This window comes from Canis aureus, chromosome X, assembly GCF_053574225.1.
Source record: "Canis aureus isolate CA01 chromosome X, VMU_Caureus_v.1.0, whole genome shotgun sequence".
NCBI lineage: Eukaryota > Metazoa > Chordata > Mammalia > Carnivora > Canidae > Canis > Canis aureus.
Genome location: NC_135649.1, coordinates 96898742 through 96922492, shown reverse-complemented (window position 1 = coordinate 96922492; position 23751 = coordinate 96898742). Strand labels below are relative to the sequence as shown.

At 34.3% G+C, this 23751-nt stretch overlaps 1 protein-coding gene across 15 annotated transcripts in view; it reads right to left on the bottom strand.

Annotated features, from left to right (window-relative positions):
• Positions 1-23751, bottom strand: part of DMD (dystrophin) — a 2162139-nt gene that overhangs the window by 1237179 nt on the left and 901209 nt on the right. For all 15 annotated transcript variants that reach the window (XM_077887780.1, XM_077887782.1, XM_077887777.1 and 12 more), the window contains 4 exons: positions 21242-21403; positions 5906-6016; positions 5343-5516; positions 1984-2139 (listed from right to left, as the gene is read on the bottom strand). In XM_077887780.1, coding sequence (XP_077743906.1) covers positions 1984-2139; positions 5343-5516; positions 5906-6016; positions 21242-21403 — 603 coding nt within the window. The remainder of the gene's footprint in view (positions 1-1983; positions 2140-5342; positions 5517-5905; positions 6017-21241; positions 21404-23751) is intronic.

Below are 23751 nucleotides of genomic sequence, written 5' to 3'. Positions count from 1 at the left end.
TTTTACTATTTACTGTGTATCAGTGTTCCCTACTTTTTAATCAAATAAGAAGGAAAATATTTTGCCATAACAGGACAGTAAGCTGTCATTCAAAACATATGAAATATAAATGAGAAGGTTTTTAAAATTAAAGACTATCAGCTAATATGAATAGTTATTTCCAGATTTCCATTTTAATCTAAAATTCACTTTCTCTCAGTGAAGTGTAAGTTGCAATTAGTAGCTTTAAGACACAACCCTCCATCTACTTCCAGGGTGAAATGTTAAAAATTGTTTCTGCATGGCTACTTCACAAATAAGGGCACAAATTTATATTTGTGTCTGTGGTAAAGTGACAATTTTCTCACTGATGTTGTTATTTTTAATGAAGTTGAGAACCTGAGCCATTAAAATATACTCTGTTCTCCTCACTGATCCCACTAAAGCTCTTTCAGTCAGAATGAAATTAAAATGTACAAATTTTTATTTTTTTCTGCTTTGGCCTTTATTTTGTCTTTCCCCACTAAGCACTAGGAAAGTTAAAGAACCCCTCACTTAAAAGTACTTGCTTAAAGTACTTAAACTCTTATTTATTCATATATGGCCATAAATGCCAATAATAGATAACTTATTTGCATAAGTTTAAGGAAATAAGCATGAAATTTATTAATAAAATACATTTATTCCCTCAAATATCAGATAATATTTTAAGCTATCACCATTTTTAAAGACATAAATTAGTATTTTATTACTATGTTAATACTTTAGCTGAGCACCAAAAATATTTTAGGGTTCAGAGTAATATAAAAAAATAGCATAGAAAAGGCCAGGTCAGCCCTCGACGTTAACAACTCGTGCCTTTTTTTTTTTTTTAGGATTTTATTTATTTATTCATGAGAGACACAGAGAGAGAGGCAGAGACATAGACAGAGGGAGAAGCAGGCTCCTAACAGGGAGCCCAATGTGGGACTCGATTCCAGACCTGGGATCACACCCTGAGCCAAAGGCAGACACGCAACTACTGAGCCACCCAGGCATCCTGACAATTCATGCCTTTATGACTACTTTTTAGAATTACTATCATTATTTTGAACCATCAAAGTTCTAAATCTATAGAAAATATACAGAGAATATTTGATTTAAGGGAAGTGAGATAACTATCCTAGTTAATCCACAGTTTGGGAAAGGGGAGAGATGTAAACATCTTTAATTAACAGTGAAAGGGTGGGGGGCGCCTCAGTTGGTTAAGCATCTGCCTTTGGCTCAGGTCAAGATTCCAGGGTTCTGAGATCCAGCCCTGCATGGGGCTCTCTGCTCAGCAGGTATCTGCTTCTCCCTTTCCCTCTGTTCTTGCTCTCTCTCTCTCAATAAATAAAAACCTAAAAAAAAAAAACAAACAGTGACATGGAATTAAACATTGGACTCTATCAGGACAAAAATACAAAAAAAAAAAATCATAGACCAATAGGACTTAACCGGCAATCCATTCTACCTCATTAGCCAAATGTGGTGGATTATGCAAGACTTACCACACAGGGAAATAACTTCTATGGAATGTGACAACTCTATTACACCTAATGTGGTCTATGTGGAAAGTGTCAACTTCATTGTATCTAAATATAAGTAAGGGCATTAGTTTATAAGAGGCTCCAGCCTTTAAGTCATCACAGTAAATTTATACAATGAAAAGAAGGCAAGTTTAGAACAAAGAAACCCTTTTAGAACTATCCAGTGTGCCAATAAAAATCTCCCCGAGCTGTACACACTTTTTAATGTAGGCTGGAAATAAGATCCTTATTGTGTAATTGTTGTTCTAAATAAGAACCGTACACGGGAATCCATCTCTCTCTCTGACTATGCATAAATGTATGTACGTATCTATGTATTGAGAGAAAATGATTAGACTTTCCAAGACATTAATTGTGCATCATCACTGCCTCTTGCTTTGCCATTTCAGAGGAAAGTGGTAAGTAGCCCATGTCTGTGGTTCCAGGGCACACGCACCTTTGCTCCCAGCTCATTATAATGCAATTTCAAAGCTGTAACTCTTTCATCAAGCTCTTTCGGGTTTTCCGTCTGCTTCTTCTGTACAATCTGACGTCCAGTTTTTATTACCATTTCCACTTCAGACTTCACTTCACTCAGACTTTTATACAAGTTCTAAGTTAAAACATAAAATATAATAATAAGCAACAGTATCCAATTTACACTATAATAATTAATAAAAAGAAACAGAGGTAGAGATTACCTTAACTGCCATTCTATGTTTACAGTTTTAATATAGTAGCATTTTGCGGCTATAACCAATATCTAGCTTTTGCACTTTCTATTGATGTAATGTTTTTATATGTGATTACATACACAGATATAGACATTCAGAGTTGGTAATTATTCTCACCAAAGTAAGTAAGTATATACATCATGAGTATATTTAGTTTTACAATTCAAGTTGATAAAGATTATTCCTAAAAGTTATAGTATTCCTGTTTTAAATGTTATATAATACTAGCTGTGAATTTGGAAAAATTCATTGACTTTTTCATCAGGTATTGAGAGTCTAGTACAGCAGATAGTATTGGATTCACTAGAGAATCAGTGGTGGCCAAGACAGACACATTCACTGCTGTTCTCACACATTTTTGTGGGCATAAAACATCTAAATTTCCAGATCATAAATTCAACATATATTAATTAAATCATATAGAAGGAAGGAAGGTAATTTTAAATATGTTAATTGCATTATATAAATGTATTTTCTTAATGGGGTTGATCAATTAGATATAGTAGACACACAAATATTATTTAAAAACTCATGTCTACCTCAACCCTAAAGAACACATACATTATTTCACAAAAGTACACTGCTTTAACAAAGCCTAATGAAATGTGTCATCACACAAAGGACTTTTCTGGAAAGATATGTGTATGTATAAATGCATGCATGCACACACATGTGCTTATGTGTATATATGTATACAGGCATATATAATAGTTTACACTATACATTGTTGCTTTAATCTGTTCAGTGGTAAGCATTAACAACTACATGTTTTACTTGTACTACACAATAAAGTTACTAGTAGATAATTGCTTTTTCTTTGGAATTAGGACAAAATTTGGGTTTATTTTCTCTTTTCAGTTTAAAATCTATGCCTATAGGCACCCCGGGTAGCAGTTTAGCGCCGTCTTCGGCCATGATCCTGGGGACCCAGAGTCGGGTCCCACGTCAGGCTCCCTGCATGGAGCCTGCTTCTCTCTCTGCCTGTGTCCCTGCCTCTCTGTGTGTCTCTCATGAATAAATAAATAAAATCTTTAAAAATAAATAAGTAAAATCTATTCCTAAAACAACACATTTTTTGTAAAGGCTTACCAAACATCCTACTTGTTAAAGCTGCATACATAATCTATTTCCATCTTAATCCCTTCTTTGGTGGTTGTTTTGTGTTAATCTTCCTTTACTAATAATTTTGGGTTCCTGTCTTAGCTTTCCAGATGATTTTTTTTACTTCATTTTACTACTTAGAAATTATATAAATCAGTATGTAGAAATACTAAATCAGTAACTGTACAGAGGGAATCAACTCTGTGAATTTTGGAATCAGAGGTATTTCCAAATGATATACTCTTTAAACATTAAAAAAAAGTCAGAGATTTACTCTTATGTCGAAAGTGCATAGTACAGTTAGCCATTAATACCATATCATTCAGTATGTAGAGAAAATGCTCATCACTGAGGGAGGGAAATATCCTTTGTATTTATTTGCATTCATGTTGAGAAAACTTTTTTTTTAAGTAAACAAAAATTTCTTGAAGGCAAAGGCAATGACTACAGTGCATGCAATAGGGCATCTTAAGTAATTGAAAAAATATAAAAGTTGAAAAGATATCCTTATGGAAAGACTATTGAATTACTCTTGACATTTAAACCAGAACCAGAAACAAACTGGGAAAGTATTTGGAAAATGTTTTCCTGTGATGAGTCAGGGCACAGTCGCAGTTGGTTAAGGAAGGGTGGTTTTCACCTCATACCTACTAATGGACAAGTTTTCTCATGTACCATTAGAGACTTGATCATGGAAGGGAACAGCTCTCCCTTTGGTAATATGTTTAATCATGATGATAGTATACTTGAGTCATTTGCTTTCGATTCTTTTAGCAAAATTTAAGAGGAGATATCTTCCTACAAATCCCTAATGTTGCTCATCTAATATCAGCCAATAATCAGACATTATTATATTCAAATTTTCTTTTTCAAGGTGGGAATTTTTATATAATGATACCACTAAAATGCAGCCTGTATTATGAAGAAATGTAATTGCATAAAAATATTTCAGAACTTTTCATGAAGAAATATATGTATCTATAAAGTTTTTGTTAAAAATTTACTTTCCCACTCACAATAATATGACTGAAATGCATCTAAAGAGTTTCTTTTAAATTTATGTTATGGATTAAATGCACAAGCAATACTTAAAACACAAAGTACTAACTAGATAGCCTTTTTTACCTTTAATAACATTCAGTGCCTTTGTTTTATGTGAATTTCTACTCAGCTCATAGTAAACATAGAGTTATAATAATAGCTGTATTACTCTAATAGATGCCCTCAATACTCAGCCTTATGTTATCAGAGGAGTCATGTGACTTGGCCAATTTCCAATAATTGCAACAAAGGATACAGCTCAAAAACCCCATAATCTTCTGGAGATTTATGTTACAGGCTAATCAAAAGTCTTCCATGCCTTTTTATTCTGTCTTTGAGGTCTGGTGGCATTGCAGTGTACATCCAGCACTGTTGTCTAATGGAAAGATACTAGGGTTTGGAGAAAGAGCACCTGGATTGGAATCTTGCTTTTGCCCTTCACCACCTGCTTTGTCTTTAAATTGTCTCAATTAGTCTGTAACCTTGAGAATTAGACGTGACTTGTGTAGATCACTTAGCTTACTTGGTTTTCATTTCTGGAATGGTGTGTATTATTGTAGCTGTTGCTATTACTGCTGTTTCCAGACCAATATATTGCTTTTTAAAATTTCCATTTAAAATATATATTCAAAGTATGATGAAAATTAAATAAAGGGATTCCCTCTTATATTTTTCATTGTCCTTAGAGAATTACAGATTCTAAAAGACACATATAGAGGATGTATTCAAAGGCACTATTTCAATAAGTCCTTGTCTCTCAATACAACTGCGCTAACTTTTGTTCTTAATCTTAAAATTACATAGTGTAATGATTAGAGTTATGTGAAAAGGATCTTCTATTATAAAGGAGGATAATCACATACCTCCTTATTTTTTCCTACATACTGTTTAATAAGGAAAGTCAAGGAGTAGCTGTGTATTTGCTTCCAGAAATACATACCACACAATGATTTAACTGTGACTGTACTACTTCCTGTTCCACACTCTTTGTTTCCAACGCAGGTAAATGCATCTTCACTTCATCTAAAATCATTTTACTTTCTTGTAGGCGCTGCTCAAAATTGGCTGGCTTCTGGAATAATCGAAACTTCATGGAAACATCCTGCAATTTTTTCTGTAAAGACAATATAAGCACCCATATAATTTTACATTACAAACAATAAGCAGCCATATATTTGTTAATAGATTTTTCTTTATTCCTGAAGATATTAAAGATTAAAAAAAAGGAAAGCAATTTTTTTCTACTTGTCTAGAACAAAGAATACATACATTTGGGAGAATTCGGTAGCTGTTCTTAATGTGATACTAAATAAAAGGTAATTTATTAACCTATTTTATCCTTAAAATGTATAACCCCCCAAAATCTGTATTATTTATGTATCATGTTGTAGTTTTTAAATAATGCCCTTGATCCCAATTTTTCTAATAATCAAATTGTCTAATACAAACTATATTTTAATACCCAATTAAAACAAATTCCTTAGTTTATGCAAGAACATGTACCTGTGCCACATCAATTTGGGATAGTACCCTTTGGGCAGTCTCCTTTCCCTGGTTATGTTTCTTCATTTCTTCTAAACTGATCTCATGACTTGTCAAATCTGATTGGATTTTCTGTTGGGAGGACAGCATTATTAGTCAGCATGTTCTGCAGGATATTGCAAAGAATAAGTCACTTTCCAAGAAGATGGAATTCAGGAACTCTCTTAAAGCATTATTACAATATAGCCTCCTTTAAAATGACAATAGTTTTGGGTTTCTTTTTTTACTTACCCAAAGTTATCAAAAATGAAATGGCTTATTTCTCTCCTATTTGGGTTATTATGAAAAAGAAATTATCCTTTCAAGTCAGGGATAATGCATAGGTATTTCAGATATTTTCAGAAGGAAATACCAGTTTATATCTAATATGAAAGACAGATACTCCCATATCTTTGAATTTACACTCAAATCTGACCAAAAACAAGGTAACAAGGTATCTATCTGTCTGTATATCTATCTATCTATCTATCTATCTACCTATCTCATAGCTAATTGTAACAAGGATAAGATATGAGAAAGTTGCATATGGACAATATTCATTAATAGTGATCTTTACTCAGTCATTCTGTACTATATTTCAGTTAAATTTCAGGGTAATTATGGATTTACAAAAATGAAGTTAAATCTTTTAATTGACCTTGGTTTTTTGTATGTTAGGTACTTAAGAGCTTCTTAAAGAGACTGATTTTTGAAATTTAAATAAATAGAAAAATTCCTGTATTTTCTATAGTGAGGAGACATTTTTGATGGAGTTCTATTCAAAAGTATGTCTCTATTTGACTTGTACACTTCTGAGCCTGCTTCAGGAGTTGGTTAAACCATGTAGTGTGCAGAGAACAAAAGAATAAATTCATGTATTTCTTTCTTCCATTCTTCCAGATCCAGGAAAAATCAGCAAGGTGTCAATTTATTCTAATTTAAATTTTGGTTGCTCTCAGATTATCACAACTAAGTTAGGAAAGAAACTGATTAACCTAGACCAGAGTGCCCATAAAATTTCCATGCAAAACAATTTATATAATGAATTTTAGTATAACCTAATTTATACCAACTAAAGTCAATTCCAGTACATATTACTAGAAAATAACATCTGTTTGATTAGCAGTAGTTACCACAGAGAACTACAACCCTGCAATGAGTAGTGTGAATTATCCTAAGAAAATGGGTCAAATGGTGAAGGAGTTACTTAGTATACAAGGTTATAAATGTAGAGATATGCCTTCATATTATTCTTTAACATACTGGCCCTTACAATTATAAAGACTAACGATAAATTACTTAAGCAATTATAATTCTGGCAAAAAATAATTAAGAGCAAAGACTAATGCAAATACATACTATTTTTATTTTTAGTATATATATATGTATGTGTGTGTATATATATGTGTGTGTGTGTGTATATATATATATATATATATATATATATATACACACATATATATCTTCATTGATTGAATTACTCCCTTATATAAGAAAAAGTGGTATATGCTATTCTCCAGAAACCATAGTTTGGGGGTTAGGGATCCATGTACGTGCATAATAACATTATTCATAAAGTTATAAACACTAAAGTACCTACAAAATTAATGGGAGTGTGCAGGATAGAGAAATACATAACAAGGAAGTTAACAGATGTCATAAAAGAGGTGATGTTAAACGGAACTCTGAATAATTAGTAGGCATTCCTGGCAGTAGCAGAAGCTTTGTGGGGGGGTGGGGGGGTATGATCATAACAATTTAATTGGAAAATGCTCATCCCCTCATAAAAGTAGGCCAATAGCAACTGTGTCCCTGCCATATAAACCTACCCACTCCCAAGTCATAGATGATTAAAAGATGGACAATGCTTGTGCCCAGTTAGGTCCATCAAATTGTCTCTCAGAAGTGATGGGACAAAGTCTGACCAAGTTCTATGGGTGCTAAGAATTCTCACATATGCCAGGAGACTGTGCTTATGAAATTCCCAGTTTACAGTGTCAGGTGAGGAATAGTAAAGATTGATGATTAGAAAGAGAAGATAGAAGTAGATGCAAAAAGAAAGAGAGGTAGAGACAAAAATACTGATTACTTTCAATCACAGGTTGAAGTAAACGGCATTTTCCAAAGATGGCTGTAACAGCAGTTCCATACTACATGCTCTTCTTACCACTCCCCCATTAAGAGGTAGAGTTTCTTTACCTCTTTAAATCTAGGTTGTTCCTTTGCCTGCCTTGACCAAAAGAAGAGGGCAAAAGTAGTGCTTTGTTAGTTATGGGAGAAGTCCCTAAGAGGACTAGTAGCTTCAACTTCTACCTTTTTGGAACATTCACTCTTAAGACATTCCCTCTTGGAACATATCTGGCATGCTTTGAGAAGCCTAAGCCATGTAAAGAAGTGGTGGGTAAGTGTTTCAGTCAAAGATCCCAAGTGAGCTTTAAGCTTGCAACAAACATCAACTGCTAGATATGATTGAGCCATCTTGGATGTCTAGTCCAGCTGAGCTTACATATCACTGCAGTGCTGCCCAACAACTGCCTACAATCACAAAAGAGATCCCAAGAGATAATGATAAATAGCTGGTGCAAGTGACCAAAAAAGCAGTGTGCACCTGTAAAATTAGTATTTATTTCAGTGTACTCAAATGTTAGAGGGCCCTAATGAGGATGAGGAAAGAACCATGGAAAACAGGAATTTAAAAGATATAGAAAAGAAGGAAAGCATCAAAGAAAGAAGAGGAAGAATCCTAGAGAAAGAAAACATCCAGGTAAGAGAAAGGGTGTCACTTCAACCATGTGATATAAGAGTCTTAAAAATGAGGGAGAAGTCAACAAAACCAAGTTTGAGACATGTCAAATGAGGTAAGTTCTAACAAGTGTACACTAGCTGGTCAATAAGCATTGTAGCTAGAACAGAGTTAGTGGTAAGAGCAGAATTAAGTTTTCCAAGGCTGAAACCTGATTAAAGATCAGGAAACCCTCATCTATAAGCAGTTTAAGTTATTTCTGAAGAATTTTGTCTCTCCACATAATGTAACATGGTCAATGAGACTCAAACACGTATTAAGGCTATGTAAAAGGAGTCAAGGGATGAGAAAGATTTTTTAAAAACTGAGAAGATAATTGATTTTAAAAACCCTGTGGGAATCCCGAGAGAATGAAGAGAAAAATATCAATAATCAATAAAAAATTCTGACAGAAAGACAGCTGCTACTTTTTCAGAAGCCAAAGGCAAGATACAAAGATCATTTTTGATATAGGAAGACAGAAAGGGTTTCTTACTTGATGCTTTCTGTAAATCAGAACAGAAGAGCATTAGGAGAAATCTAAATTTAAATTTCAGGACTCTGGAGGCACCTGGGTGGGCTTAGTTAAGCGTCCAACTATTGATTCTGGCTCAGGTCATGTTCTTAGGCTCATGAAATTGAGTCCTGCTGAGCTCAGCCTTCAGCTCCTTGTTTAGCAGGGAGTCTGCTTTAGATTGTTTCCCTCTCTCTCTCTCTCCCTTTGACTCTCCCCTTGCTCATGCACATGTGTTTGTGCTCTCTCTCTCCTCTCTCAAATCAATCAATCTATCTTTAAATTTCAGGTCTCATATTTACCACCTGAGCACCAAAACTTTCTGAAGCTCAATTTTCTCATTTCTACACTGAGGATGATGACAATGAGCCAATAATGAAGCATTGTCAGTAGTCCTGGGAAAATTCTCATGTTTGCAGTAGACAACTACACTGGTCTTGGTAAAAAGATCAGGTATTATGGTGTATGTAAAAATACTTGTTCAAGTTTGCACAAATATTTAGTTGCAAACTGTGCCCTTATGTAGTATTTATTTATAAGGAAGAAATTCTTTTGGTATCCAGTGAGGAAGAGAGAGAAGAGGGTTGAGGAGGAGTCTAAAGATAAGTGATAGAAATTGCATAGTCACTGTGGAAACTGGGGATGGAAATTGATGAGAAAAAAATTTTTAAAAGATACTCAGAGCAGAGGGACCAAATTATGCATCTGCAACAGTATCTATTTACATGTTTTTAAACACTTTCATTTGTCTAGCACTCAAGGTACATATAGTAGAGGGAAAACTGAATTATACACATATTTCTTTAGCCTTTTATATTAGAGTGGCAAGAAAAGAGCACTGAAAGGAATTTGTCATCATCATCACCACCAAAGCAGACATCCATGTCAGCTTATATACCAACAATTCATATATAATGATTTAATCACCTAATCAAACTAAGATGTAAGTGTTTATCATCCTCATTCACAAATGAGAGTAGGAATGTTGACTTGTCCAAGGTAACATACTTAGGAAGTAGCAAACTCAATGTCCTCTCAACAACTATACTTCCTCTTAAATTATGATTCCAAAATAAATGTATCCTCCATATGGAAATTTGTCAGACGAGAGTTCATCCCATTGTGCATTAATAGTATTTAGTTTATGAATCCAATTCAAGAAACAAGTTCTGCATCTACTACCCAATTCCATATAGGGAGCACAAACTACTGCCCCTATTCTTTTTTCAAATTTAAATTTGATTAGCCAATATCTAGTACATCATTAGTTTCAGATATAGTGTTCAATAATTTATCAGTTGTGTATAACACCCACTGTTCATCTCATTCCGTGTCCTCTTTAATGCCCATTACCCAATTACCTCATACTGTTCCTATTCTTAAGGATCCTTTGTTCTAGAAAGATAGAACATAGAGGTATAAATTAAAGTTAAAAAGCAGAAATATAGGGGACCCCTGGGTGGCTCAGTAGTTTAGCGCCTGCCTTTGGCCCAGGGCATGATGATCGAGTCCCACATCGGGCTTCCTGCATGGAACCTGCTTCTCCCTCTGCCTGTGTCTCTGCCTCTCTCTCTCTCTCTCTCTCTCTCTCATAAGTAAAATCTTTTTTAAAAAGCAGAAATATATGTAATATAATTTAAAAAACATGCTATGTGATAAAAAAGAAGGGATGTACTCATTTCTACTATAGAAGGTAAAATTTTAAGAAATTGGCATAATTTAAATTGCATTTGGCTGAGAAGGGGGTTAAGAGGCTGAGTGTCTGTACTCTTAGAAAGATCACCACTATTAAAATCATTGAAATTGAGAAAATAGTTTTGAACACCATATAAAACTGGAATTTTATTATAATTTACAGACAGCATTTCTAGAAAATTTCTCACATCTATAGAATTGTTCTGCTATGATTAGAGATAAAAATGGCTTTATAAATTAAGTAGATTATGTGATTATGTGAGAAAAAGCACAGTGAGTAAATATATTTCAAAAATTAAGGGTAAACATCTGTTGTATAGAACATCTCAGAATATTCCTTTGTGATATCAAGAGGAATACAGTTCTTTGGCCAAATTACCCTTTTGCTTTCTCTCTCTGTCTTAAAAAAAAAACGTTAGAGGGGGTGCCTGGGTGGCTCAGTCAGTTAACTGTCTGACTCTTGATTTTAGCTCAGGTCATAGTCTCAGGGTCTTAAGATTGAATCCTGTGTCAGCTCCACACTGAGCATAGGGCATGCTTAAGAATCATTCTCGCCTTCTCCCTCTGCCCCTCCCACCCCAACTCTTGTGTCTATACTCTCACTGTTTCTCTCTAAATATTTAGTTATTTAGTTATTTACAAAAATCCTTTTGCTTTTTTTGTTAGAGTACATCACACAAGTAGATTTGGGAAAACGTATCTAATACTCTTAATGAATATATTCAGTAACAAGAATTCAATTCATTACTAAAAGTATAAGATAAAAATGGCTATCTATTTCCTTTCAATTCTACTTTGGGAAGACTGTGTAACATGCATTCACTTCTAACTAACTTGTACCTTTTACAAATTAATTCCACAATTCTTACTTTCAAGTGATAATTCATTTTTAGTTTGTACTTAGGACATAATTCGTCACCTACTTTTTAAAATCTCATCAGATTATTATTCTGGAACTACATAATTAAAAATTGTTTATCACTTTAGGGTAAGTTTATTGTGAAATAGAGAAGTGATTTGTTTAAATAACAGTATTATGGAAACTTCCAGGCAGACGGGACGATCTCCTATTTGAAAACTCTTCTAATAAAAAGACGCACACTATATCGTCTTTCCTGACATTATGTTCAGACAATGAAAAAGTAATACTATAGAAGAAAACACTGAATGCCCAGGGTCCTGGCATCAAGCCCCACATCAGGCTCCCTACTCAACAGGGAGTCTGCTTATCCCTCTCCCTCTGACCCTTCTCCCCATTTGTGCTCTCTTTCCCTCTCTTTCTGTCTCAAATAAATAAAATCATTAAAAAAGAAAAGTTGTAAAAACACTATAATTTGAGTTCTATTTTCACCTAAGATATGCATCTACCAGGTAATGGATGAAAACTGTTTGAAGAAAACAAATTGATCTTGTGAAGTTGTCAGCTTGGATTTATATAAAATCAGTAATTTCCAACAAAAACAGAATGAAAGGAAGTAGCAGATCAGGGCTACTGATTTAGAACATCCATGTACACTGTAATAGAAGTTCTCAGGTCTAAAGCCTTTCAGGATCACTAGTTTTTTTTTTTCTTCACAAAGTGATATAAGGTAAATTATGACATCATGCCATTACCAAGAAAAGACATGTGACAATACTGCAATTATGTTTATAACTAGCACCATACACAGAAAGCAGTAAACAACAATGGGAATAGAAATAACCATTTATCCATTAAAGATGGTAGAGGGCAAATTAGAGAAAAATTAACCAAACTTTAAAGACATTTCCAATATAGTATTGTACCATTACCTGAGAAGAGAGCAGGCCTTTTCACTATGATTTACCTCATCAGACTATTCTCATGTATCAAAGTAATGACAAAATGGCAAGCAAAATGAAGCTGTAGCTATCAAAAGTATTTAAAGAAATAAAGGACACTTTCTATCAAATGATTGTTGGAGTATTTGTGAGGTCAAATAAAGGAAATGATTCCAGAGAAAATCTAAAATATTCCAGAAAGAAAAAAATTATAAGATGTCATGTGGAGACAATTAATGGAGAAATGTAACACTATTAGATTAGTCATTTTATAACAAATGACAATTCTGAAATTACACCCTCCAGAAGAGGAAATAGCCACAATCAACAGACTCACAAAATTAGAAGAAGAAAATGTACTGAAGGATCTTGGATTATTTGTACTTTTAAAACATTTGGGAACATGAAAAGAATGCACTAATTATGGTACTGGGCAAAGAATTTTGAAAAGTTTTAGAATATACACTTCAGTATTTCAGTAAATATAAAAGAAAAAAGAAATTCACAGTTATTTTTTATTACTGTTTGTCAAAAAGATCCTAGAAGTTAGACAAGATAAAAAGCATTTTATCTATAAATTAAGCTCTGTCAAATGGAGAAGTTTTGACTTTTCTCAGGAATATGCAACAGGCCAAAGAGCTTGTTGTATTATAACTACTTAATTAGAGGCTCTTTTCAGGTCTGCGAGGGACACTGGAACCTAGTACATATTTAATAAGTTGAGTATATACATAGCTGTGATCATGTGTATATATACACACATAAATATACATATACATGTGTGTGCAAATTTATGCCATAATGGCAAACATTTTATTTTATTATTTTTTTAAGATTTTATTTATTTATTCATGAGAGACAGAGAGAGAGAGAGGCAGAGACACAGGCAGAGGGAGAAGCAGGCTCCACGCAGGGAGCCCAATGTGGGAATCGATCCTGGAACTCCAGGATCACGCCCTGGGCCAAAGGCAGGAGCTAAACCACTGAGCCACCCAGGGATCCCAATGGCAAACATTTTAATATCATCAAAATAAATTTAGCTGTTAACTTAGTTCAATTATAAGTACTTTGGTAGAGCTTTGCGTTAAGAAATTTAAAAAATTAGCTGATGACTATCTTCTATCCCCCTTCTATCACTCTGATAGTAAATTTGAGAAGAGAACCATTTTAAACCAAAAAAAAAAAAAGTGAACACTCTGTGGAATTATTATTCCTTGTAATACATCTGAGAACCAATATTATTCATAGTTACAGTAATGATAATGATGCTAATGATAATAGAACAGTTCATTATACGTCTACATTTTCAAGCAATTATGATTACTTTTAAAATTAGGTAAGTGGAGAGACAAAACTTTGTGAGAAATTTGGAATAGTGCATAGAAATTTGAGGCAGTGTAGTGGCTAAAGGTTAATTTTTTGCTTGATAGAGAGCTAATTATCAAAGTGGAGAAAGAAGATCTGAGTTAAAATCCCAGCTTCAGTGAAAATGCTTTGGAAATGGAATCCATTAAATATATTCCACTATGAACAATTGAAACATTGTAATATTACTATGCAAGGTCTTATAGTGGACACCAGGATGGTCAATAATAAATATCTTCCATTTAAGTTAATTCTGAGTTTTTAACAAAATTCCTCACATTTCACCCTTGACTATGATTCAAAACAATGGACTAAAGGAGAAAAAATAAGTGGGAAATATCAGAAAGGGAGATGGAACAAGAAAGATTCCTAACTCTGGGAAACGAACTAGGGGTGGTGGAAGGGGAGGTGGGCAGGTGGTGGGGGTGACTGAGTGGCGGGCACTGAAAGGGCACTTGACGGGATGAGTACTGGGTGTTATTCTGTATGTTGACAAATTGAACACCAATAAAAAATAAATTTATTAAAAAACAAAACAAAACAATGGACTGAAAAAAGTTGACGGTAAACTGAAATTACTTTTAGTATACTATTTGGGATATTCTCTATTCCATAGTATCTTTTAAAATCAACTTTATTGAAGTATAGTTTATCTACCATAGAATTCAATAAATGCAAAATTCAAGAAATTTTAGCTAATTTAGAGTTGTGCATTCATTGTCACATTTTGATTTGTACAACATTTCTGTAGCTCCCACAAAAAAACCCATGTGTCTATTTTCAGTAACTCCTTATCCCCATCCCCAGCCTCAATCAATAATCTAGCCTGTTCAAATAGTCTCTTGAGCTTAAATATTTGACTTAGCTACTTCATTAAATTGTTATAATTAATTAAAAAAACACAATGCAGGTGCTTTGAAAATAGTCGCCATTCACATGGTACAGTCCTTGAAAGGCCTGGAATACATGGAAAAGTCTGGAATATGTACCTTCCACTAATCATTCCTTCTCACGTGAAAAATTTTTATTATGTACTACTCAAAGGTTTCGAAAGTGTTCCAAAGTTCCAAACCTTGACAGCATCATAAAGCACTATGACAAGATATTGTCACAATACTATTTTTTGGTCAATACCATTAATTCCCATTTTAAAAAATGGTTCTTGATGATTGTGGTAAACTTGATTGGTCAACAATTCTTTGATTTTCATCTTTCTTTCCTGCCATTTTACGGCAAGATGGCAAAACCCATTTTGGTTTTGTCCACTTTTTTAAAAAAAGCTCCTAGCACATTTGTCTGGCATATATTTAGTGACTAGATATGGTAAATCTTTGTGGAATTAAATACATTCATCAAATACTTATTGAGGACCTGCTAGGCAGTCCTGATCTCTTGTAAACTGCCCTTTCGTGGGTAGGGAATAGAGGCTGACAGGGAAAACAATAACAATAAAGCTAATATAAAAATAAGCAAGGACATTTCAGATAGTCATAAATACTACAAAGAAACTATAATAGTGTATGTAATACTGAGTGTTACCTGGGTGTGCATTTTAGATTTATAAATTCACTGTCAGCAATTCTGGGAATAATATCTATTTGTGTAAGAAAAAAAAAAAAAAAACAGGAAAAATAGGTTGAATTTAAATTGCCCCAAAATATTCAGAGTACTTCAAGAGTCTTCACTGTGACCATAGCATAACATAGCTAGCTTCAAGTTTATATTTAGAATGTGTAGAATTTTTATAACAGGTTTCTGTAATTGAACTGCAGACTTAAGATGTAGACTTTTGAGCTTATAATATGAAAGACATCCATCTCTTTATCGTTATACATCCGGTGAGGACAAGATACTGTGCAATTTTTCCAAGTGCAGTCAATGATGTGTAGCACATTTCTAATCTCTTGTAGCTTCTATAACACTTGCTTGCAATTATTTCCCATACTATTAAACATATAAAAATGATAAGAGTCATTCTAATTTGGGGAATAACCAGTTCTATATGGTAGCACACTCAGGTAGCGCTGCAGTGTTGGAACAGATTTAAAATTAATCCTATTTACATTGCTAGGTAAAGAGAAAAGAAAATATTTCTGCCACGCCTATGTGGGGTTTAATATCAGAACTCAAATGTCTGTAATAGATCTCCATATTCTACTTCTATGGTAAAATTATTCCATTATCACATAAATCCTGAATGAATTCTGCTACGAGGGTTTATACTGTCTAATTCATAAATCAGTGAAGTAGGCTATAAAGTTAGACTGTTCTGAGTCGTTTGGCACTCAAATGTGCCTATTTACACTATAAAAAGTCTTTTTCATTCTGTAACAAAATCGTAAGCTTAATCTGAGAGACCAAAATCTGCATTTAGAGCTTTATTTTTTAAGCCATTGATTTTGATAGTTTGGAATGCTTACATTTAAAAATGGCTAAATATATTTAAACCGAGTTACAAGATTTAGCTTCAGTAAATCCAGGAAGACCTCACTTATGAATTGTTTTGATGTATGGATAATGCAGTCAGCTTAAATTAGCAGCTTTCCTTAGTAAAAAGATCCTTCTTTTCTATTTGTTGACACTAAGTTTTAGTCACATTGCTAATGGGATGGAAAAAGAGATGGAAGGAAGAAATCTGTTCTGTAGTGGACTTGGCGAAATAAAGGAGGACTTTTCTTTGTTGATTATGAGGTCCTCCTCTTTGATGGTAATTTGTTTCCTAAATCACTTTAAATTTTTTTCTCTGAACTCATGCACATAAATCTACTGTGTAGGAGCTAATGTTGCACAAGGTGGGATCAGGAATCTGCAGGATAAAAGAAACAGAATAGTTGAGCTATTGTGATCACTGCAAGGCAGCCCCACTGCTTCTTGTGATAATCTTAGTGATGCCATAATCTTAGTGACACCATAATATTCTCTATAAAGTGTGCATCATCAATTCTTTATGATAGAGAGTATTTAAACAGGTACCCATATTGGATGTTTCTTGCATACCAGCGATTCAAAATAATGAAATTACTAGAATAGGAAAGAAAAAGTACAGACTGAAATATCTTTGTAATTTTAAGAATTACAGACATTAAAGTGGTTATTTGCATATGATTATCACAGCTCCTAAAATGATTCAGAGGCACCTCCAAGCTGACTGGCCCATTAACATATTTGGAATTAGGGGACAAAGAAGAATATAAGAAAACCAGGCCAAGTTCATCTACAAGCATCCCTGTTGAAAATTTTATTTGCCTGAATGAATTTACTTCTTCAGGAATTCTCAGCTCTGTTTTCTACCTTCATTCATTTCCCATAAGAAGAAGGGGACAATCAACATAAAAGAGAGAGTCACCCTAACCCCCTCCCACCGAAATCTTGACAATGTCATAGGTGTATCAAAGAGTGAGTGGTAATAAATGTGATGTGAAGAAAAGATTGTGGAGCGATTCAGCCATTAGTCGAATTTCATTCAAAGTCATTCTCAACCTTTGCCACATGTGAGAATGCTTGGGAGAATTTCCAATAGTTCTAACAACTGAGTCCCCCACAGAAGTTCTGACATGATTGGTATGGGGTGCACCCTGGGAACTTCAATTTTTCTTCCAGATTTTAGGTGCTAAAATTAAATCTGTGTTTCAGTATGTTCTGCAGGACGATTAAGAATTAAAGGGGATCCCTGGGTGGCTCAGTGGTTTAGCGCCTGCCTTTGGCCTAGGCCATGATCCTGGAGTCCGGGGATTGAGTCCTACATCAGGCTCCTGCATGGAGCCTGCTTCTCCCTCTGCCTGTGTCTCTGCCTCTCTCTCTCTCTCTCTCTCAGTCTCTCATGAACAACAACAACAAAAAAGTAAATAACTTTACATATGCTATGTGTTTCTTTGCAGTTATATAATCTTATGATCTTATACTGTAAAATTGTTTTGAGGAAACACACATTGATTTATATATTTTAATCATAATATTTTCAAAATAGTACTTAAGTTTGATTTCCGTACATAGACGAAAAATTTCTCTATCTAGAAGAGTTCCTCCCATTTGCTTTATTCTATTTGAAACAATAAGACACCATCTTAATTTTGTACTTTGATAAGTATCTCACTTTAAATGGCCTGGCATTGGGCAGCTGATGCTATGGTCTTACGATATAAGATTTTGGTTTGTTCCAGTGTTACTGATTGAAATAAAAATACTTTGGTCACCGTATGCTCTAATATCCTTGCAGTATGTAGTCTTATTGTCTAAAAAGTTAGGTTTTATTCCTATGAGCTCATGTTACTAAATAAAACAGTAAATATTTTTAATCTGATTTAGAATCGGAAGGCCCAGTTCTGTAATCATGACAGGTAACTGATCAATTAACATGAGGAGGCAGCGGGGAGCTCATTTCTGTCTTACAGTATTAAACGAGAATGGAATGCAAGGACCCATTTTGATCTACATCTACTTTTATAAATAATAAGAACCTACCTGTTAGAAAGTTATACACATTGCATATATGTTCTTAATAGTGAAAATTTGTTATCTCCAAGAATCTCAATCTTAAAAGGCAGAAAAAGAAGGCTCTAGGAAAATTTAAATTTAGTAGCAAAACTACCAATGCACCACACGGTGGAGTCAGACATCCACAAATCTACGTGGCCAGTGTATGACAGGAAAACTGAGCACATTATTTAAGATGACCAAATACAGTACTGGCATTCATTTTGTCTGGCTTCTTGGTGATACACTAAAACAAGTACTCAATTTCTGAAAAGGGAAAGCTAAGTTGCCCTAATCTTTTAATTAACAATGAACTTTGATAGAAATTTAAAGAAACGAGTTGTTTTGTATTAATACCAACCATTAAACTTAGATCCCATGATATACACTTAGAAAAGTGTCATTTTGGTGGCATTCTCAGTGGCTTCTTTGTCTGATAAATGCTGTTACATTCTTACTTCATAGACAACCTCTTTACTCTCTGCTTGTTTCTTTCAAGAGAGTTTCAAATTGAGCTTCAGGAAATGTAATCCTTGAAGTAAATCTGGGTACCTGATAACTCTGTTCCAAAAAACAATTAACTTGCTGTCATCTTAAAATAAAATCTTGGAGAAGAATGTTTCAATAGCTTTCAGATGCCCTGCATCTTCCAATATTATATATTACCAGTTGCGGAATTCAAAGTCAAGAATTATCTTGCAAATGCAGCTGCAACCAGAAATGCATGGAAAATGGATTTGAGATTGTTAGTGCTCTAGCATCCCTTTTTTCAAGTAGATTTGAAATTTCTTAATTGACATATGTGCTGTTATTTGCAATTATTTTGAACTATTATAATTAAAAACATTTTTACTACAGCTTTTTTATGAGAAAACCAAACAAAACACTTTATATTATGGTATTAAAAACTAGTATATTATATTCATGTTTATGGAATCCTGTATTAATATCTACAACCTTTTCAACTAAACAAGGTTGGGTTTTTTTACCCTAAAAGCTCACATTTGGTTCTAAGACAATAATAGCTATTGCCTATCTCATACTTTCATATTGCTACTTATACTTTCATTCTATGAGCCTTAAAAACTATATATTTTATAGTACAAATCCCGTTTTAATATTTAATATTTATACTATTCAAAATTTTCCTTAGTTTTATTCATACATTTATGAGCTGTCTTTAGTCAAACATTCCTCCAATGTACATCACTGAATTAAAGAAATAATTCTATTCTGCCTTTAGTTTAGAATCATGTATCTTTTCTCAACCCAATAATAATTTCCCATTCCTATCATGCATTTTTCTAAAGCCTGCCTATAAAATTTTCTATGGTATAGTCTTAGGAATAGTTAATGGTCAAGCACTGGACTAATGTAAACTTGAAGAAATGCATATAGCAGGGAGCTTAAAATCCTCAACAGTGTTCGCCATTATCTCCCATTTACTATTTACACTTGTCCCAGTGAAAAACTATCATAAAGATTCTGTCATCAGGATTCCCCAAACTACACTTTCTTCATCCCCTGTCGCAATGGTCAATGAGGAACTCCTCTGCCCTGGAATTTGTAAGCCTATCAAAACCACCTGTACTCTGCCCCATGTTTTCAAGGACTTTCTTAGTCAAACTTTGACAATATGGTAAACTACCTCATGCTGTTGTGTACAATGATGCTCTGGGCACCAATTTAAACTATGATTCAGTGCACTATAATTGCACTGTAACTATGATCTATAAATCCAATACTTAATCCAAAAATTCATTTTAAAATGAAAACATGCAGGCATCTCCAACAATTAGTGAGGAGAGGGCCTTTGGGATGGGTAGATAACCTTCCATTGCCCCTCACATCAAAATGCACTGGTCTGAGTTATCCTTGGTTATTGGGCTCATAATATGTACCTATGATTTGAAAAATAGCTACATTACCTTACTATCAGAAAATCCCAAAGATGTTAGAATAAATAATACTTATAGTTTACATATATTTAAATGTTATTAAAAACAGAACTACTGCACTAAAAATATACTTCCCAAGGTGAAAGTTAATTTAGATATAGCCTAAATTTATTAAGTACAGAATCAACTTAGATTTATTTTCATTACTATTTTAACTCTCATTCTAAAAAAACTGGTTTAGCACATTTCATAATCTGGATGAACAGAGTGGGATCTATGAGTAAATGTGATTATATATGGTATGATTGTTAGCAATAAAATGCACATTTATATCTCAAATTTTTTGTTTTCAACTACTTACAACACATTACAAGTAGAATAATAGAGATCATACGACTTATGATTCCAAGATAACAAAGATAAGTTGATAATAAATTATTTGAGACTGCATTTTTAGTGTCACCCTAAAAAAATATTCTTTACAATTTACATTCTTAAGGTTTTCTCTGTAGCTCAAGTATAATTTGAAAATATTGATTAACAGCAGATTTCCATATGCTATTCTCCTGCCTTTTAAGGGTCTCTATTTCAAATTCCTCCATTATATACTTTTAAAAATAAGTATTAGAGTACTATCCCAGAGCTCTTTTCCCCTCTTACCTCCAAACAGTCAAATCAGTAAATCAAATAACCTTCCATACAACTACTTGAATAAACCGTAACTAGAAATTCAGCAATCTCCTGTTCTGGTAATGCACCAGGTAATGGTAGCTCATTCTCAGTCTACTTGCCTGGGCTTCCTGAGGCATCTGAGCTGCATCCACTTTGTCAGCAATATAAGCTGCCAACTGCTTGTCAATGGAAGAGAGGGACTCCTGAATTAAGTGCAAGGATTTTTCTATCTCCTGGGCCGACTGGATACTCTGCTCAAGCAACTTTTGCCTCCTCACAGCCTACAGAAAAGAAGGAAGAAGGAAGTGGTTAAATGTTCACTTGCAATACTTTTCCTGCCATCCTGCCACAAAGTAAATGAATATTCTAGATTCTGCCACAATCACCTTTTTGTAAGATAGATTTCGCAGCTTCCTGCCACTCATTCAGCCCTGCTTATAAACATAAAAATAAGAATAAGAAGAATTAGCCCACAGAACCACAGGATCAGGAATCTCTGCAGGACCAAACCACAGAATTAGGTACATCAAGGGAAGAGACTGGAAGAAAACAGTAGCAAAATTGTCTCAGTCGTTGCAATCTGTTGTTCTCAGGCTGAACACTCCTCCTGATCTCATTATATAGTTCAAGAGATTTGGTTTACTTAGAATAGGGTCATCGTCATCACAATCCAATTCAAGATGGATAATCCACTTCCACCACGGAGACACATATACAATCTGTTCAGAATCAGCTCCTTTCAAAGAGAGAATTTCAGATAACCATCTGGTTATGGATTTATTTTAAATACGAGTCCTACCAGTTTTGCATGGGGTCCCTCTCCCATTTTCTTTCAGAATTTGGATTATGGAAATAAGTTGTACATTTGGATCTGTGTTAGTGCTGAAGTGGAACAAATAATAAGTAATCATAGCTGCAATTAATCTTGATTGTTACTATAGGTATGATTAGGATAATTTAACACTTTCCAAATATAAATAGCATGCTGGGCAGTTTGCACAGTCTCCCTTCAAGGATCTGTTCACCTTTAGAAGAAAAGTTCTACAAGTGAGGACTGGGACAAGTAACTTACTGAGAATTCCTTAAGTTATGCATCATATCAAGTATTTTTCTTTATTATATGATGTGTGGCCATGGTTATCTGGTATAAGAGAACTATCCTTCCCACAGACCATGACCAGGGTTTTAAAAAAAGATCCTGCCTGTGATGAGTGCAGCATAATACAGAGTTGTCACATCACTATGTTGTACAAGTGAAGCTAATGTAACGCTGTGTGTCAACTATACTTCAATAAAAATATTTTTAAAAAGAATATATAGTGGGCTCTTCAGCTTAAAATGTACTAGAGATGCCATTATTTTCTAATGAAGCCAACCTGGAACACAGCAGTACTCAACTATGAATAAAGCTAAAAGAGCTGGAAGTCTCACACTACGACAGGAGTGGGAGAGCATTCTTGGTATTTCTACCTGTACCGGAAATCTTCCTCAGGAGTTTGCCTTAGGCTTTCCTTTCTTTTCATTCCACCCACACTTCTAGTTTCAGTTAGCTTTCTTTTGCACACAATTCTCAATTCTGTGTCTCCAGTCCAGATTTCCCCCTCGAGCTCCACACGTGCATAATGTATTCCCCTATTTGACAATTCTACTTGGACATCCCATAGCAACAAAACAACAGCATGACCAAATATGGACATATTCTGTTCCCCTTTCTCACTTACTTCCCACCTCGTCAACTTGCTTTTGCTCTTTTTCTGTATTTTTTCCCTATTTCAGTGGCTTGCAATTATTCATTGCCTTTATTAGGCATATTTCTGCTGGATATTCCATCTTCCTCTACCATGTCCTTCACCATTTTATATTTACTCAGTCAATCAATTCCCAATTCTTTATTCTACCTCCTAATATTTCTTGATTCCATCCTTCTCTCCCCCTCCTCACTGTCATTTCTCTAGTTGAGGTCATTACCATCTCTTGCCTCAAATACAGTACAGGCTCTTGGCTGGTATCCTACCTTATCATTACCCATCTGCAGCACAGCTATAGTGTGTTCTTTCTAAAATGAAATGATGACACTCTGTTTAAAATTCTCTAATGAGTATTTATTTTCCTGAGAATAAATGCAATACTCCTTAATATGACTTTAAAAAGTCCCTTCATAGTCCCTGCTGGACATAGTCCTTGCTCAAGCTACAGAGAAATTTTATTTTTCATTCTCCAGCATACACTATGACCCTCTTGATAGTTGGCCTTAAGCCTGCTAATCCTTTTTCTTTGAACAATTCCACCCCATCTTCCTTTAATTGGCTAATTTACCTTTACCCTTTAACTCTTACCTTGGAAGTGCAGACATCTCCCTTACCAGGTGGCTGTCCCTGACACCCTATGTTCTCTCTTGTACTTTGTATTTCTAGCTTAGTGTGTATCACCCCGTATTGCAATTTCCCATTAATTTTTGCCTCTGTTTTAGATTTTAAGTGCCAATGAGATTAGAGACTATGGCTGTCTTGTTCATTGCTCAATACCAGCTCCTAGAAAAAATACTTCTGTTCATCACTGAATGAATGGTGTAACAAGGATTTTTAGTGGGGGAAAACAGAGAAGCATTCAAGTAGTCAAAAAAGGGATT